The sequence below is a fragment of the Peromyscus maniculatus genome, chromosome 8 (assembly GCF_049852395.1).
Source record: "Peromyscus maniculatus bairdii isolate BWxNUB_F1_BW_parent chromosome 8, HU_Pman_BW_mat_3.1, whole genome shotgun sequence".
NCBI lineage: Eukaryota > Metazoa > Chordata > Mammalia > Rodentia > Cricetidae > Peromyscus > Peromyscus maniculatus.
In genome coordinates, this window is record NC_134859.1 from 12,952,642 (window position 1) to 12,970,568 (window position 17,927).

At 48.6% G+C, this 17,927-nt stretch overlaps 1 protein-coding gene across 4 annotated transcripts; it reads left to right on the plus strand.

Moving 5' to 3' along the window:
• The first annotated feature begins 5,788 nt into the window (after positions 1-5,788).
• On the plus strand, positions 5,789-17,508 carry Rnps1 (RNA binding protein with serine rich domain 1). Of its 4 annotated transcripts, none has more exons than XM_006978942.4 (9): positions 5,932-6,044; positions 6,360-6,480; positions 9,532-9,719; positions 9,945-10,100; positions 11,286-11,477; positions 12,890-12,992; positions 13,295-13,448; positions 16,032-16,173; positions 16,731-17,508. In XM_006978942.4, the coding sequence occupies exons 3-9, from the start codon at positions 9,649-9,651 to the stop codon at positions 16,828-16,830; spliced, it is 918 nt and encodes a 305-aa protein (XP_006979004.1). In that variant the 5' UTR covers positions 5,932-6,044; positions 6,360-6,480; positions 9,532-9,648; the 3' UTR covers positions 16,831-17,508. The 4 variants fall into 4 exon arrangements, with proteins under 4 accessions (XP_006979003.1, XP_006979006.1, XP_006979004.1 ...); XM_006978943.4 differs by lacking the exon at positions 5,932-6,044 and adding an exon at positions 8,829-8,931; XM_006978941.4 differs by lacking the exon at positions 6,360-6,480 and having other exon boundaries at positions 5,789-6,044.
• The last annotated feature ends 419 nt before the right edge of the window (positions 17,509-17,927 follow it).

Genomic DNA, 17,927 nt, shown 5'->3' on the forward strand with positions numbered 1-17,927 from the left:
TTTAGGCCTAGATAGGCCTGGGTGAAGATACTATATATATGTCCACCTGTGAAATAGGCCTGCTTCAGTACACATGGAGACATCTGTCCTCTCAAAGACAGGGTAAAGCTGCCAGCAGAGGGCTTATGTGAGGACTGTAGCAATCAGAATGCTTTTGGGAACCTAGTTTCTTTTCCATTGCTGATAAAATACTCTGACCAAAAACCATTTAAGAGATGGGTTTTCTCTGGCTTTACACTTCAAAGTCACAACCCATCATCAAGGGAGTGAGAGCAGGAACTCTAGAAACAATAGAGGAATGCTTGTTGGCTCACTTTACAGTTTTACTCATCAGCTCATGCTTATATTTTCCCCCCAGGGTTTCTCTGTGTAGCCCTGGCTGTCCTAGAACTCACTCTGTAGACCAGGCTGGCCTCAAACTCAGAGATTCACTTGCCTCTGCCTCCCGAGTGCTGGGGCTAAAGGCGTGCCCCACCACTGCCCAGTACTTAGCTAGATTTTTAACACAGCCCAGGATGACCTACCTAAGGAATGGTGCTGCCCACAGCAGACTGGGCCCTCCTGTAACAAGACAATCCCTCACTAACATGTCCACAAATCAGCCTGATCTAGGCAATAACTCAACTGAGGCTTCTCAGATAATTCTAGACTGTGTCAAGTTGACAATTAAGGTTAACCAGGTAAAGATGATCCACAGCTACATAGAGAAGGTATGTGTAAACCAGGCGCACACCTTTAATCCCAGCACTCAGGAGATGGGGCAGGAGGATCTCTGTGAGTTTGAGGCCAGCCTTAAAAAAAAAAAAAAAAAGACCTTAGGTGAGCCAGGTGGTGGTGCCTCTAGTCCCACCTCTGGCAAGTGGATCTCTGTGAGTTCAAGACCAGCCTGGCCTAAACAGTGAGTTTCAGGACAGCCAGGAGAAAGAATGACTAAGAGCAGCAGGAAGGGTTTGCATGACCCCACTGGGGACTCAGTACTGGGGACAGGCCTGGGTTATCAACAGCAGTGCCTAGAGCAGGCCTCAGGAACCTGTCTCCATTGGCTTGTTTTGAGCTATGCAGTTGTGAGGAATAGCAAAGAATGGAGCTGGGGAGGTCGCAGACAGGAGTCTAGCCTGTCCCTTTCACGTCCATTTCCTCCCAGACGAGTAAGGCCCAAGCTGTTTTCAGTGGCTGCTGTACTTGGCTGCCTAGCTCTTCCTGGGGACCCAGGAGACAAGGCTGTTTCCTCTGCTCCCCATGGCCTGACCCAGGGTCCCCCATCCAAGAGCAGGTCCTGTGGGACGGCCGCCATGTTTCCTCATTTAGTCCCCTATGCCCAACAGGGTGGCTCAGCTGTCGCTGCATGTAGGACTTGTTGGGTAAGATGTAAGAGTAGAGGAAGCCCCAGTGTGGGCGAGACGGTAGCCAAGCCCCTCATTGCGTTTCTGGGTTTGAAGGAAAAGGGCTGCTAGGTATGGTGACACACACCTGGAATCGCACCGCTGGGGAAGCAGAGGCAGGGGGATTCCCAGAAATGTGAAGCCAGCCTTGGCTACATGGTGAATGTCACAACAGCAAGGGCTACATAGCAAGAGCCTGTCTAAAATAGATAATAGATCATAAACAGGAGGAACTGTCCCCATCCTACACATCATGGTTACAAGTATCAGAAATTACAGACCACTGGCTTAAAACAGAAGTTTATTTTTAGCCATTCATAAAACGTGGAGAAGGCAGTGCACAGCTGTCACCCTCAGGATCTCGGGCCAGGCTCCATCCATTCACCATGTCTGCCATTCCAGTGATGGCCTCCCTCTCCTAATTACCTCCCCTGGTCTAGAATCTGCAGGAAATAGGGAGTAGGAGTTCAGAAGAAGGCACACTCACTTGACCCCAAACTTTCAGGACATCACTCACCATGTATCTGGCATTGTCCAAAGCATAAACATTCATCTGCACACATACACAGGAACCCAAATCTCAAGACATATCCAGCAGTCTCTAACAGAGGGCAGGGAACACTGTTCACTGAGTTGGTGACACAGTGCTAGGTTGGGTCCTTTCTCACCTGACATGTCCTCCTGGCCTAGACTCAAGACAGACTGACAGAGAACTGAAGCTGTGAGGCCAGGCCTGAAGAGCAGGGACAGACTTCCTTCTCAACACACAGAGCTGCCCAGGCTCTGCTCCTGGGGCACTGCCCACACCCCACAAATACTTGTATCCAATGCCTGCAAGGTGAGAGTTCTTTATCACCTGGCTATGACTGGTCAACCCGGCCATTCTCATGGATGCCTTACCCCAAGCTCAGCTGAAACGTCAGCTCAAGGCTCTGCATCCAGCCCCAGGCTGAACAGACCATATCCACCCCACCCCATGAGAGCACCCTGGAAAGGCACCTCAGATATATCTTTGAATTCTTGGCAGAAATGGACACATGACCTTACGATGAAGATGAACAGGATCCCGAGCCTCCAGTTTGGAACACCTGGGTTATTCCAGAGGACATCCTGTTCCAGAATCCAGAAGGAGCCACTAAGGAGGACTCAGATCCTTGGAGTCATCCCTTACAGTGAAAACCTGGAACTGTGGAGGTTGCTCACAAATGCAGACTTGAAGCTCACCTACGTCAGCTTCCTAGTAGCCCTTTCAGCTAATTCTGGCCATCAAGAAGGACTTGCCCATCACATCTTCCCCACTCTATTCTTCCTAAGTCAGGTACTAGGCCTTGGTGACTCTTCTTCAGTCTGCCTGTCACCAGTCATCTCCCTTTTCTCCATCTTGGCATGGCACTCCCTCCCTTGACACAACTTGGGCCTATCCAAAGCTGATTAAACCTTCACCACAGCCCAAGTTGGCTCCGACCTTAGCAGTTTTGAAGCTGCCTTCAAGGTTGGTCATCTCAGAGGTCATCAGGCCTGGGGAAATGCTCTGCCTTAATATGAGTACACTCTCAAGGTTAAAATGGCCTTGACATCACCAGCAGGTGACCTTGAACTTGAGAAGGGAAGAAAGAGAGCTCAGAATACTGGCCAGGGCTTACATCATTCCTGAACTGTAGCCAGGTACTCATGTTTCCTCCAGCAGAGCAGGGCCAAGGATGCCCTGGGTCCCTGGAAACCCCAGTTCAGTGGCCTTTCACCACTTTGGCCTCAGTAGGTTAGCAACAGGCTGGGAAAAGGGATTCTAGGACAAGAAAGAGGGGCTGGAGAGATGGCACAGAGGTTTAGAGCACTGGCTGCTCTTCCAGAGGTCCTGAGTTCAATTCCCAGTATCCACATGGTGGTTTACAACCATCTGTAAAGAGATCTGGTGCCCTCTTCTAGCCTGCAGGGATACACACAGACACAACACATAATAAATAAATCTTGAGAGAGAGAGAGAGAGAGAGAGAGAGAGAGAGAGAGAGAGAGAGAGAGAGAGAGAGAAGAGTTCCAGAGATTCTGTTTGTTTTTCAAGACAGGGTTTCTTGGTGTAGCATTGGCTGTCCTGGAGCTTGCTCTGTAGACCAGGCTGGCCTCAAACTACAAGATCCGCCTGCCTCTGCCTCCTGAGTGCTGGGATAAAAGGCGTTCGCCACCACTGCCACAGCCACCACCACTGCTACAGCCACCACCACCTGGCTAGAGATTCAGTTCTTACAATCCTTCTGAATGTTTCTGCATACTCAAAATGGTAAAAGCCGGATGCTCAGCTTTCATAGCTCAACAGCTGATAATACATTTGATTATAAAAATCCATAATATTTAGCAACAAATTTTACCAAAGCATCTGAGTAAATCATGCTTTTAGATTTAATATAAAATGTGTTAGAGCTTACACAAATGCCAAATTAAATTACTTTGAGCATTTGGGGGAAAAATCAGGGGAGAGGGTGTTAGCCCAACTTGTGGCCTCACCCTACCAGCCACGGTGGGGTCCCTAGGCTGCCTCCTGCTTCTAGGGTGTCGGTGCTGCTCTGGACCCAAAGCTCCGGGTTTGAGGCCTCCAGAAGCCTCTCTAATCATAGACTCCACTAAATCTTCAGAGAACTGGACATGCTGCCTGCTTGCCCATCACCACCCCATCTCGGAGTTTCAAGGGCCCTTTCTCTACAAGAACAGGGTGTGAAGCCCCTGGGAGATGGTTAATCTTGGATGTCAACCTGACTGAATTTAGAATTAACCAAGAGGCACACCTCTGGGCACACCTGTGAGGGATTTTTGCAATTGTTAAGTGAGGAGAGCTACCCTAAATGTGAGCAGCATTCTCCAGCGGCTGCCCAGGCAGGAGCAGGGCTGAGAGGTGCTTTTGTTGCCTCTCTCCGGCAAGTCTGTCTACCTCTTCGCTGCCATCTTTCACTTACATCATCTTCCGCCTTCAGCTTGTGCTGCCGGCCAGGGATCCGCCATGCTTTCAGTGCTAGATTAAAACTGCAAAGGAAGCTGTGGTGCTCGCCTTTAATCCCAGCACTCGGGAGGCAGAGCCAGGCGGATCTCTGTGAGTTTCAGGGCTGGCACCAAAACAACACAAAGAAACCCTGTCTCAAAAAACAAAACAAACAAACAAAGACTACAAAGATATCCAGTTTCTTAGACCACGAAACTACTGGTTCTCAGCCTTTCCAGGGTGCAGACAGCCACTGCTGGGTGACCCAGACTGAATCGTGAAAGTCAACATAATATATTTACTTATTGTTTTCATTCTATCAGTTCTGTTCCTCTAGAGAACAGCTAATACATACATCCACTTACCACTCATGTCTGACCACAGCAGATATGACAATAATACAGGAAAATCAGCTTATATTAAATATTCCACTCATCAAATCTTAAGTCCAACAGGGGTACCAGGCTAGACTGACTGGATCTGCTAACTCCACCCCCCAAAATGAACTGGCGCCTCAGGGGAGCAGAGTCCAGAGGCAGGCTCCTTCTCCTGGCCAGTGCCCAGCTCCTTGGATGCTATCTCCTCCCTCCATCTCTCCATGGTCACCAAGCTGCACGTAGGCTTCTTTTCCTATCTTTCGCTGAAATATGTAATCCAAATCTAAGCCTCCTTTTTTCCCTTTCTTCTAAAGCTCCCCTTAGATCTGTTCCTCTCTCTCCCTTGCTGCCTCAAACCTATTTAGATAACCGCAGGGACTGAACGCATATCCATTCCTTCCGCAAATAACCTCAGAGCAAGGAATGTGCCAAGCAGAGTTGGGAGGCGGGGCACCACGGCGGACGCTACTCTATAGCTTAGTGCACAGACAGGGACCTCTATGTCCTGAGAGTGACCTTCACCCGGACTGGCGTTCCCTTTCCTCTCCCAGCGAACCTGAACGCCTTTCTTTGCACCTGTTCCCTCTGCCTCACGCGTCCTTTTCAGAAATGTCACCTCGGAAACGCCTGCCCTACTACATGTCTTCAACATTTCCTCAAACTCCTTTCTTTCTAGCCTCACTGGCCTCCTGCTGCACCCAGTCGGCCGAATCCCACCAGCACAGAGACCGCGTCTACGCGATCATCACTACAACCAGAGAGTTTTGACGGCACGAACCCACCATCTGTACCAGCCTGTCCCTTTAAGATAGCGCGGCTTTACTTTGACCCTCGGCCGCCTCGGCTGTATGGCGCAGCGCTCCCTGCAGGGTGCATAACCTTGGGTTCTACGAACATCGAAAGCGAGGTACTCAGAGTCAATAAAAGAGGCGACCAGAGTAGCTCCTTTCGCAAAGATCCGCTAGACGCCAAAAGGTGCAGCCCTCCGGTCCGGGTCAGCCAATCGCCCGTGCGCTCCAGGATGCGCAAAACGAGTCCCGGCAATCTTAGCTTTGCCTCCGCTCAGGGCAAAAAAAAAAAAAAAAAAAAAAAAAAAAAAAAAAAAAAAAAATTAATAAATAACTTAAGCACTGCGAGGCTCCTCCTATAAACAGTCGCTGTCCTTTAATTCTCCACTGCTCGCGTGCATTGGCTGAGAAGCCTTACGTCATCGCTGCGCGACGACGCAGTGTCTTCCCGCTTCTCAACTCTGACGACAGAGTTGCGCCGGCCTCCGGGTCTGAGAAGAGCGGGAGGAGGTGGCGGCCTCGGGAAGATGTAAGTTGGGGAAGGAATCCGGCCGCATCCGGCCTTCGGGGACCTTCTCCCAGGCTTGGTGGGGTGCATCGTGGAGCCGGTTGCGTCTCGCAGCCCCGCAGGGCCGTAGCGGCCTGCCGGCGAGGCGCAGAGCCCGAAGAGAAAGAGTGGTCCGGGTCGGGCGGAGTGGGAGGCGTCGAGGCCGCGGCCCGGAAGTGGTCGAGGCGGTCGCAGACGGAAGGGCGATCCCGCATCGTTAGCTTGGCGGCGGCCAGCTCAGCTTGCACGACTCCCGGCAGCTGCGAGCGCCGCCTCTTCTCTTGTTTTCTTGTCTAGCTGGAGACCTAGGCTCGCCACGTCAGGCCCTACCCGAGTTGTGAGTGGAGAAACAGGGTGGGAGGCGAGGTCGATATGTGTGGCCGGAGCGGACGGTGCCGATTGTGAACCGGCCTAAAAGGTTGGCTTCCTTTTAGATCTCTTTCCACGAGTGTTTATCGAACTCCTGTGTGCAGTTCTCAGCCCTGGGCCTTGAGGGTCCGGCCCAGGGGAGCACGGTTACCGAGCTCAGAAGGAAAATACTGGAAGGTTATGGTTTAGGGTGGAGAGACGTGGTTGTAGGCATGCTCTCTCTACCTCGTGTTATTTCGTAGACACCGGGTCTCAAATGTGCTTTTGTATGTAGAGAGTGCTTTGAAGATCGCCGAGACGGCCTCTGCTCCAGATTTCACTAATTGTTTTCTCCTCTCTCTGGCTGTTGGACGCACACCTTTCCGGAGGATGGGAAGGTGACCAAGGCCCTGAGCTGTTACCTGAACTTGGGAACAGAGAACCTCACCTTTGCTTTCTACCACACCCAGCAAAGTGTTCGCTTTCTCTATGGTTCATAATTTGTAGACTGCTTAAAAATCACGGGTTCTGCTTGTTTCATTAAAGTATATTCCGACAGGTTGGGGTGGGGAGGTGCGCAAGCGAAATCTCTTCTTTGCCACTGCTAGCTATGGAGCAGTTAGGTGGCAGCCCAAACTGAAATGTTAAAGTACGTACCAGATTTAAATAACTTAGCATGAAAGAAACACATTTAGTGTATATGTTACAGAGGTAATAGTTATTATCTTATTAAAAACTAATTTTGGGAACCACATACTACTTTTAATCCCAGCACTGTCAGGTGTCTTGAGTTTGAGGCCAGCCTGGTCACCCCGGGCGATTGAGGGCTGCATAAGTGAGACCATGTCTCAAGAAGGGGGGCGGGGGACCTGTTAATTTTGGACTGTCAATCTTTGTCAGTAGTGGGGTCCTTGTTGAGTACACTGGGCTCTGAGGTTTTTTTAGTTTGGTTTTGGTTTGGTTTTGAAACAGTTTCTTTGTATAGCCCTGGCTGTCCTGGAACTGGCTAGCTCTGTAGACCAGGCTGGCCTCAAACTCAGAGATCTCCTGGCTCTGCCTCCCGACTGCTGTCATTAAAGGTGTGCGCCACCATTTCCCAGACAGGCTCTTGAGTATTATTCCCCAGCACTACAAGAAAAAAAAAGTTATTCACCAGTTTTGGTATGGCTGCAAGGAAACTTGAGGCTGTGTTCATGCTCACATTCTTACTGACAGTGCTGCCCTATGTGATCTCACCCTAAAGTGATCTTTAGGTGAGCTGTCCAGACTTTATTAAACGTTCAGAATCATGTGTAATGAGGTAATGAGGATGCAGGTGTTGAAGATCAGCCCTCAACTGTCATTTAACCTCAAGCTTTTAGCTGGTCAGTTCTCAGGCTAAGGCCTTGGGAGCTGATGTCAGGAAAGGTGAAGCTCTAGCAGCAGCTCAGGGGTGGTCTGCTGCTGCCTACTGTGCATGAGCCTGGTTTCTGTCTCCAGACCCATATATGAAGTCTGTAATCCCAGGTGGAGGCAGGAGGATCAATGGGCAAACATTCCTGCATAGAACATTTGAAGCCAGCCTGGGCTAGAGGCCTTATCTTTAATAAAATACACCTTTAATCCCTGCACTTAGGAGGCAGAGGTCAACCTGGTCTACCTAGGGAGTTCCAGTTCTGTTAATGTAGTTGGAGCTACATAATAGATCCTGTCTCAAAAAAAAAAAAAAACCACCAAAGTTATAAGACTAACAGTGAGTGCCAGCCAGACATAGAGAGCCAGGGCTATGTAATAGAGAGATCCTGTGTCAATAAACAAAATTGTAAGAGTGAGTGTCCTGACCAGGATGACAACAGTGAAGCATGACACCAAGCACAGGCATGCTTGCTTACTCCGACCACAAGCTGCTTGTGTTCCCCGTGGATGTGTCTAGTATATTTAGGGCAAACAGCTTGAAAAGATTTGATAGCCCTGGAAAGGAGCTGTATAGGAGTCATTTCCCATGTTCCATTCATTTGTCCAAAGGCAAGGGCTCTTCTCTTTTGGGCTAGAATACTTATTCAGCAGCATTTAGAAGTGCCCTGTCTCTCAAATCAAACTCCAGATGCTGTGTTCTTTCTCCCTGGGTTACAGTTGAAGATGAGAAAAGAGAGTTAAGATACATCCTGAGACCTTGGATAGTATTTTGCTCCCTAAGAAGAGGGCACAGGGAGCAGTTTCTATTTTATTGTTACTGTTATTTAGCATATTGCTAATAAACCTTTACACTGCCTGTGAGATCCTCACCCCATTCCAAGTCTCAAGGTGGAGAAAGAAATAAATACATATTTGTGCCTACCTGACTGCTGCCTGGATCCAACAAGTCACATCTCCCCGTGTTTGCAATATAGTTTACCCCCTGATAGTCTTACTTTTTCTTGCTCCCCTCCCCACCCTCAGGATTTCTTTGTGTAGCCCTCTTGGCTGTCCTGGAGCTAGCTCCGTAGAGCAGGCTGACCTCCATCTCTTGGCCTTCTCTGTGTCCCAGGTGCTGGGATTAAAGGTGTGTGCCACCACTGCCCAGCTTTAGGACCCTTCTTTATGCTCTTGTGTGATGTTTTGTCCATTTGTGTCGAATATTTAATGTTTTAGTGCTTGTCACTCAAGATGACCTAGTCATCACTCAGTGTATCCCCCAAGGGAATTATGGCAAAAGACAAATAAATCTGAGCCTGTTGGTTAATCTACAAATTGGGTTTTTCTCCTCTGAGGCCGCTTACGGGTGGCTGGCTGGCTCATTATCAAACTTATCAGTGAACTCTAGTGTTATGCAGGCTCTAAAATAACAGTGATAGGTACAATTACCATCCCCGTTTCATTAATGAAAACAATGAAGAATCTTAATATTCCTGTACCTTAGATGTGTAATAAATTTTGTATTTTTTCTCCTATTTAAAAAACGAGAAACTAATTTGGCCATTCCATTTGTGCCTCCCTGAGGAGATGAGGGCTGTCCTCTCCCCAGTGTGCAGGCTGTGTAGACACTTGGCTGTTTGCTGTGTTCCCTTGCTCTCTTCTTGTGTGTTCAACTTTTTGTTGCAAAGTGGATTTGTTGCCTTGTCAATTCGTTTACTCTATTTAAATCCTTTTATCTTGTTACTAGGCTGCTCTTTGGCGTAAATTGCAATCGATTAGGGATCGTTTCTCAGACTCGAGTTAGAAGTGAGAGTTCAGATAAGTGAGGCCGACATTGCTGCTTTGAACACCTCAGAAGGGGAGAATGGATTTATCAGGAGTGAAAAAGAAGAGCTTGCTAGGAGTCAAAGAAAATAATAAAAAGTCCAGCACTAGGTAATCTTTCTGTAAGATTTTTCTAGTGCTATTTTGGGGGTGCTTGCTATTTAGGGACCCTCAGAGAGGGGAGATTTTTGTGTTCTGCAGTGAGTGTCATAATACACAGATCGTTTTGTGATCACCTGGGTTCCTAGTATTCCCTTTGGACCCCATTACTGGGTTGTACTATTTCAGGGTTTGGTCAGGGGAGCTTGCAACCTCACATTCTTCCTCACCATGCAGGGCTCCTTCTCCTACCAAACGCAAGGACCGCTCTGACGAGAAGTCCAAGGATCGCTCTAAAGATAAAGGGGCCACTAAAGAGTCAAGTGAGAAGGACCGTGGCAGGGATAAGACTCGGAAGAGACGGAGTGCTTCAAGTGGGAGCAGCAGCACCAGGTGGGGCCGAGGGCCACTGCTGCAGCTGTGGCGGCCGGAGACCAGCCTCGGGGCTGAGTCCTTCCCTTGGGAAGTATAGAGAACGGCTGCCCTTCTGCGTTCCCACCCACAAACAAGATGCTCTTCGCCAGAGTGCACTCAGGGAACTGTTGTGTTTATTAGGATCACCTACAGTGCAGTGGGTGTGGCCCGTACTGCGAGGAGTATGGGTGATAACTCCCCTGTGGTTGTGTAGATGGAGTTCCCACCCCTCATAATCCCCTACTTCAAGCCATGTGCAATTAGGGCAGAATTGCATGCTGCAGCTGGTTGGGAGGGGTGGCTGGATCCTCTGTGGGGGTCCCTTGAACCTCCCCGTCTCTTCCTTTCAAGAGACTAGCCCAGCTGTGGTGATTGGTGAGCAGGCCCAGGTGAACTGAGGACAGCAGTTGGCTGGGAGGCTAGTCTTATGTAACAGGTGTTCTGCAGGAGCTATCCAGCAGGATTTCATGGGTGTCTGAAGCTTGCCACGTGAATTGAGGCCAAGGGAAGGCTACCTTTTCTTAACTACTTTGAAAGCAACCAGACCCTAAGGTTGTTGACAAGACCCTAAGTTATGGCATGTTGGTTTTGAGTTTCATCTCATTATATATGATACATGGTCTTGATACGTAATGTATGTTTATGGATATCAACTCTTCTGTGATACTAAGAAATGTGATGTTTAGATGACATGAATTGTTTTTCTTGCAAGTATGTATTCATTCATTCTGAATTGAGAGTGGATGACTTCAGTCTAGAATCTTTTTAAGTATGTGAGTCTTGCCTGCATGTGTGTATGCATACCATGTGTGTATCTGGTTCCTTCCCACAGAAGCCCGAAGAGGGCATTGGGTGCCCTGAAACGGCAGCCACAAGCAATTGTGAGCTGCTCTGTGGACACTGGAAGCCGCACCTGGCTCCTCTGCAAGTGCTCCTACTTGCAGAACTATTTTTTCAGCCCTGAGCTCCTTTTGGGTAGTTGAAGACGTGCCTGAGTCTGCCTGCAGCCCTGTTGAAGGCTGAAGTGGTGATCGACAGGCGTCGTTGCTGGTGAAAGCAGTGACTAACGTTAGAGAGCCAGGAGAGCTGTTTCCTGTCTGGGTGGTCTTCTGTGTGGAGTGTGACTCTTGCTCATGGACTCTGATGCCCCCACCTTTTCCTCAGGTCTCGATCCAGCTCCACCTCCAGCTCGGGCTCCAGCACCAGCACAGGCTCAAGCAGTGGTTCTAGCTCCTCTTCTGCGTCCAGCCGCTCAGGAAGCTCCAGCACTTCCCGAAGCTCCAGCTCTAGCAGCTCCTCCGGCTCCCCAAGCCCTTCTCGGCGCAGGCATGACAACAGGCGGCGGTCCCGCTCCAAGTGAGTCCAGGAGAGCTAGCCTGCTCATTAATTACCATAGTTATTGGAAAAGTAGACCAGGGGCTGACGAGATGGCTCAGCAGGTAAAGGTTTGGCTGCCAAGCCTGTGACAACCTGAGTTCAATCTCCAGGATCCACATGGTGGTGTGTGATGACTCCCACAAGTTGTCCTCTGACTTCCACATAGGCACTGTAGCACACAAGTACAAGTAATGTGAATTTCCCTTTAAGTATATCAAGGAAAAGTGTGGTGGTGCATGCCTGTAACCCCAGCAGGATGGTCGGAAGTTGGAGGCCATCCTGGTTTGCATGTGAACCTGTCTCAATAAAAAAAGTGATCAAAGGAGTTAGAGTGCAGGGTGTCTCAGTAACCGTGCCTGCTGCCAAGCCTATCAACCAGAGTGCCCATCCCTGGAATGCATGTCGGGGAAGCTGAGAGACCCAACTCCTAGATTATCCTCTAACCTCCACACGTGTTGCCCTGGTCCATGCCCACACAGAATAAAAGTAAATGTATGTGTTAATTTGAAGAGTTTCTAAATCAGGGATAATGTCTTAGTGTTCTGTTGCTGTGAAAAGACACCATGACCAAGGTAGTTCTTATAAAGGAAAGGGCTGGCTTACAGTTCAGAGGTTTAGTTCATCGGCATGTGGCGGGAAGTGTGGTGGCATGCAGGCAGATGTAACAATTCTATGTCTAGATGTGAAGGCAGCAGGAAAAGAGACACTGAGCCTGTCTTGGGCTTGAAACCTCTAAGCTCACCTCCAGGACTCCAACAAGACCACACCTCTTTTTTCTTTTTTTTTTTTTTAATACTGGTTTTCTTTTTTCTTTTTTTTTTTTAAGATTTTTTTTTATTTATTCATTATGTATACAGTATTCTGCCTGCATATATGGCTGCAGGCCATTACAGATGGTTGTGAGCCACCATGTGGTTGCTGGGTATTGAACTCAGGACCTTTGGAAGAGCAGTCAGTACTCTTAACCGCTGAGCCATCTCTCCAGCCCAAGACCACACCTCTTAATCCTTTTCAAATAGTGCCACTCCCTGATGACTAAGCATTCAAATTTATGAGCCTGTGGGGCTATTCTCATTCAAACCACCATAGGTGATAGAAGTCAATTGGTAAGGAACTCTTCTAGATCAAGGCTGTTCAAGCTGAGTAGAAACCTCACACTATTTGTTGCTGAGGCAGGGTCTCACTAGGCAGTGCAGGTTAGCTTTGAACTCCCAGTATTTCTCCTGCTGTGGCCTGGGTGCTGGGATTTTAGGCATATACCACCACACCCAGCTGATACTTTTCCTTTTTCAGTGCTGGGGACCAAATCTGGGACCTTTCCCTGAACTCTACCCTCAAACCCATTATGGTTGATGGAAATTGGAAATTTCTGGGTATTTTTGTATTTTCAGATCCAAACCACCTAAAAGAGATGAAAAGGAGAGGAAAAGGCGGAGCCCTTCACCTAAACCCACCAAAGTGCATATTGGGAGGCTCACCAGGAACGTGACCAAGGTAAGAATCAGATCCATGAGGGTGGGGGGTGGACAAGCTGGTGTCTGGCAGCAGGTGCACTAGAATGTAGTCCTTCTCTCTGAGAACTGTGTAGTCCATGGTTTGATTGGAATGCTGCTTAATTCTTTTGAATGGTCTTAATCTATTACACTTAGGTCCAGGAGACTTTGGCCCCAGTGACACCTCTTGTCAAGTGGCAGGATGTTTTTACCCTGGAGATTTACTCAGCATTTAGTGGATTCCCTTTGACCATTAAATAATAGATAGGAAAACAAGGATGTGACCCTTCTTTCTCTCTCCAGGATCATATCATGGAAATATTTTCTACTTACGGGAAAATTAAAATGATTGACATGCCTGTAGAAAGGATGCATCCTCATCTGTCCAAAGGCTACGCATATGTGGAGTTTGAGAACCCAGATGAAGCGGAGAAGGCGCTGAAGCACATGGATGGAGGTGAGTGACCCTGTGGCCACCCTCCACCCTGTCACCTCTGTCCTCACAGAGACCTATCTCATGGATTGCCTGTGGGACACTTGGAATGGGTTTCCAACCCAGGGGCTTCTGAGTGAGTCTCAGTGGAGCCCTTTGTAGTCTGGTTCTTACTCGGTGGGGTGTATCACCAAGAGCATGTTTTCTGAAGTACTCACTAGTCCCGAAAAGAAAAAGTCAGCAAATATGAATAGATTAGCAGTTTCGGGATTTTCAGTCTGTTAAAAACCTGTTGATCGGGTTGGGGATTTAGCTCAGTGGTAGAGCACTTGCCTAGCAAGCGCAAGGCCCTGGGTTCGGTCCTCAGCTCCAGGAGAACGATGACAAAAAACCTGTTGATCAAGTGAAGCTTTTCTTACAAAGAATAGATTTGCCATTACATGGGAATATTTCCTTAATCATTTTGAGAATCCTTTGCTATTTTGCCAACATTTCAGCATTTTTAGGATTGTTTTGCTACATGATATATATACTGAATGCACACAATGTATCTATCTCTTGAGAGTGCTTTTTAATGTAACTTGGTGGAGTGGATTTTTTTTTGTTTTATTTATTATGTATACAGCATATGTGACTACAGGCCAGAAGAGGGCACCAGATCTCATTACAGGTGGTTGTGAGCCACCATGTGGTTGCTGGGAATTGAACTCAGGACCTCTGGAAGAGCAGTCAGTGCTCTTAACCTCTGAGCCATCTCTCCAGCCCCCATCTTTTTTTTTTCTTCAAGACAGCATTTCTTTGTGTAGCTTTGGAGCCTGTCCTGGAACTGGATCTGCAGACCAGGCTGGCCTTGAACTCACAGAGATCTGCCTGCCTCTGCCTCCCAAGTGCTGGGATTAAAGGCAGGGTGTGGGGGTCTCTGTGTAATCGCCCTGACTGTCCTGGAACTAGCTGTGTAGTAGAGCAGGCTGGCCTCATGGAGGTCCTCCTGCCTCTGCCTCCTGGATGCTGGGATTAAAGGTGTGCACCACCACCTCCTGGCCAGGTGGAGTGTTCCTTGGGAATAGTTTTGGTGGTTAGTTTCCACTTTGTCTTCAAATAAGCATTTTAGAGAATACAGCGTTTGTGTCTAGTGTGGTATGTAGGCGGCTGAGACTGAGAACAGGCAGCTCGCTATACTGTCTGGGCCGTTAATCTGTGCTGGGCGAACCTTAAGGGTCGTCAAGTGCCTGTTAAGTTTACAAACATCTAAAAGTTTTAGTTGGGGTTTTGTTACTGTTTTTAATGATTGCTTTTTAATATGGATTTTCTTTGATACTTAGCCACTTCTTTTAATTTACTTTAGGCTCCCTTGAGTGTTTCAAGAGTTCAACATAATCTACCTGTGTCATTCATTCATATCAGCTCAGGGCCTGTGAAGCACACCTTCACTTTCAAGGTCTGCCTGTCATCTGGTATTCCAGAGTGAGCATTTGCTAATCGGTTAAAAATTCAGGGAACTAGAGACAGCTAGAGTGGCCTTCTGGCTAGATGGTGTATGTGTCTTATCTATGGTTCAGTTCTTCATTGGAGCTGGTTTGGTTGTGGGCCAGCGGCTGGGTTTAGTTATGTTAAACCCCTGGAGTTAAATGAATTAGCCTCTGGGTACCGCAAGGTAGGAGCTGTGCCCTTTGTTGACCCTGAGGAGCTAGTCTACACCTCGGTGTGCTTTGCTTTTTTCTCCTCTGAGACCCTCTAAGTTCCTGAGGTTTGTGTCCTGCACTGCTGCCTCTGCTTTCGAAACCGTCCCTAAACTTCCTTTTCTTCCCTTTTATTTGGAAGTTAGTTCATGTAGACTGCTGCAGAAGTCTTCAAACAAGTGTTCCCCAACCCCCAGCCTGAGCTTCTCACTCTCCTTAAAAAAAGGAAGTTCAGGGTCACATGTGGTGACCCCTTTAATCCCAGTACTTGGGAGGCAGAGGCAAGTGGATCTGTGAGTTCAAGGCTGGTCTGGTCTACCTAGCGAGTTCCAGGGCAGCCAGGGCTGTGTGGAGACCCTGTTTCAAAGAAAGAAGCTCCGCTCCTGGTGTCACCTCCTGCCCTTGAGCCGGCCCTGTGCTCTCTTGTCACTGTTCCACTGCTGGCCCTTCTGTGTCTCCTGCCCAGCAGGTTTCAGCACAGTCTTCAGAGTTTGTGTGGGCTGTCTGTCTTCTGGGAAGTTGTTCCAGTGCCTCCGTTAGTGTCTCTTAGATCTCATGCTCTGTACTAGCTTTTCCTGGTGTTCCTGGGGTCATCTTACGATTGTTTGCCTTGGTCGGCTGAGCACCTGCTTGGTGCTTGCCTGGGGTAGGTGGGTTTTGTTTTGTATTTGACACAGGGTCTCCCTATGTACCCCTGTCTGGTCTTAACCTGGACCTTGCTATGTAGACCAGGCTGGCTACAAATTCTGAGATCCACCTGTTCTTTCTGCCTCTCAAATGCTGGAACTAAAGGTGTGGACTACCATACCTGCCTCCCTCCAGCTTCTGAGTGCTGAGATTTCAGGCATGTGTCACCACACCATCACAGGTGTGAGTGTGTGAAGTATTTAATAGTAGAGACTTTATGCTTTTGCCCCTTTTTCTACAGGACAAATTGATGGCCAAGAGATCACTGCAACTGCTGTGTTGGCACCCTGGCCTCGGCCACCCCCACGGCGATTTAGCCCACCCAGGAGGATGCTTCCACCGCCACCCATGTGGCGCAGGTCACCCCCACGGATGAGAAGGAGGTGAATTCATTTGGAATTGTCCTTGGCCCATCTGGCTTATGTGATTTATAAACCTAAATGGCTGTGATGACTTTGGGGTCCTTCAATGTTGTCCATTCCTTTGGGGTTGAATGCAGAAAGTAGGTCAGCAAGTAGCCCTTGGTCAGAGAAAGAACGTCAAAATATGTGTTGTTGACAAGCAGTGAGACCCTTCAAGGAACCACCTCTGGAGTCTGAGCTAGCATGGGTCCCATGAAACCAGATGTCAGCTCTCTGCCCTTGGTGAGGGTCCTGCTGGGCATGGTGGCACATTCCTTTAATCCCAGCTCTCAGGAGGTAGAAGCAGGGGCATCTCTGAGTTCAAGGACAGCCTGGTCTACACAGAGAAACTCTGGAAAAATCAAAAAGAAAAAGACGACAGGAGGGGTTAAGAGAGGAGCTTTTAGGTTTGGATATAGCAGAGCCCACAGCTCATAGGTCGTAAACACATTTAGAATTATCTAGAAAAGGTCGGTTTGCCCCACAGCTGTGCTGCTCGGAGCCTTTGCTTTTAGCTGACTTGGTTTCTCTTCCTGCAGGTCTCGCTCCCCAAGGCGCAGGTCTCCTGTGCGTAGGAGGTCTCGATCTCCTGGCCGCCGCCGCCACAGGAGCCGCTCCAGCTCCAACTCCTCCCGATAAGCAGGGACCTTGATCGTACCTCTGTAACTTATGTTTCCCCGACTCAGTTTTGTCCTTTCTCTAGCCAAATGAGGGTCTGTAGGGAAGGATCCCATACCAGGTGGGCTTTGAAGACAGCAGTGGAGATATTTCCTCTGCGGGAGGATTCTGGCTGCAGAGGTACTGTTGATTCGGAACTGTGCCCATTGAGGTACCCTGTAGTTTTCTGGCTAGAAAGTTCACCCTTCCAGTTCTTGAATCGGCTGGGTAGCCAAGCCACCTGGGACAAGCACGCCTTCAAAGGGCAGCACACCGTTGTCCACAGGTGACCCGGGACCAGTCAGGCATCCTGGTCGTGCCCTCGCCGAGTCCTCTTCGGAGTCCTCTTCAACTTGTAGGGTTAAACACCTTTCCTTTTCCTGTCCCCGTGTCTCTGTTATCTGAAATTGGTGAGCCAGTTAGGGCCACAGGGTCCTCATGGAACCTACCACCACCCTCGTTATCGCCTGCCATTCACGGTGAGGTTGCGGGCTAACCTTGGCAATGTATACATTGCTTCTTTTTGCTTTTATTGTACAGTCAGTACTATAAACTTTGTTTTGAGTTTTATAACTTTGTAGCGTTTTAGATGAGGTTGTGTTTGTACTTGTGTAGCGTGAAAGGACTGTTGAATAAACCTAGGATTAGAATGCACATTGATTGCTGGTTTCACTGCCTCTTTCTTCTTAGTCCAGAATAGTCGAGATTTGTGGTGTCAGCCCAACTAAGAACTCGTGTTAGGTTCAATTCCCAAAGTGGCATTTCTAAAAGCTCTCGGCCAGGGGACTCAGTGAGATTGCTGCTGCTGCTACGTTGGGAAGATATGGGGATCATTTTCTTTTCTATCTCGTACTGGTCTGAGTTGGTGGTGTGGCCCAGGTTCTGAGTCTGTACTCACACAACAAAAAAGACTGCCAGGAGACTTAAATGGAGAGTAAACGTCGAGGTCGCCCTCACTGCAGTGCACACAGCTGGCTGCTTTTATCTGTGGCCTTTCGGTATTGACACAAATCAAAATGAACTCTTGAGAGGTTGGAGAGATGGCTCAGGTTAAGAAGACTGGCTGCTCGTCCAGAGGC

Coding starts and splice junctions, on each gene's coding strand:
- Rnps1 (XM_006978941.4), top strand. CDS start 9,649: ATGGATTTATCAGGAGTGAAAAAGAAGAGCTTGCTAGGAGTCAAAGAA. Junction 13,449..16,031: donor GCTGAAGCACATGGATGGAG/GTGAGTGACCCT, acceptor CTTTTTCTACAG/GACAAATTGATGGCCAAGAG. Junction 16,174..16,730: donor CCCCCACGGATGAGAAGGAG/GTGAATTCATTT, acceptor CTCTTCCTGCAG/GTCTCGCTCCCCAAGGCGCA.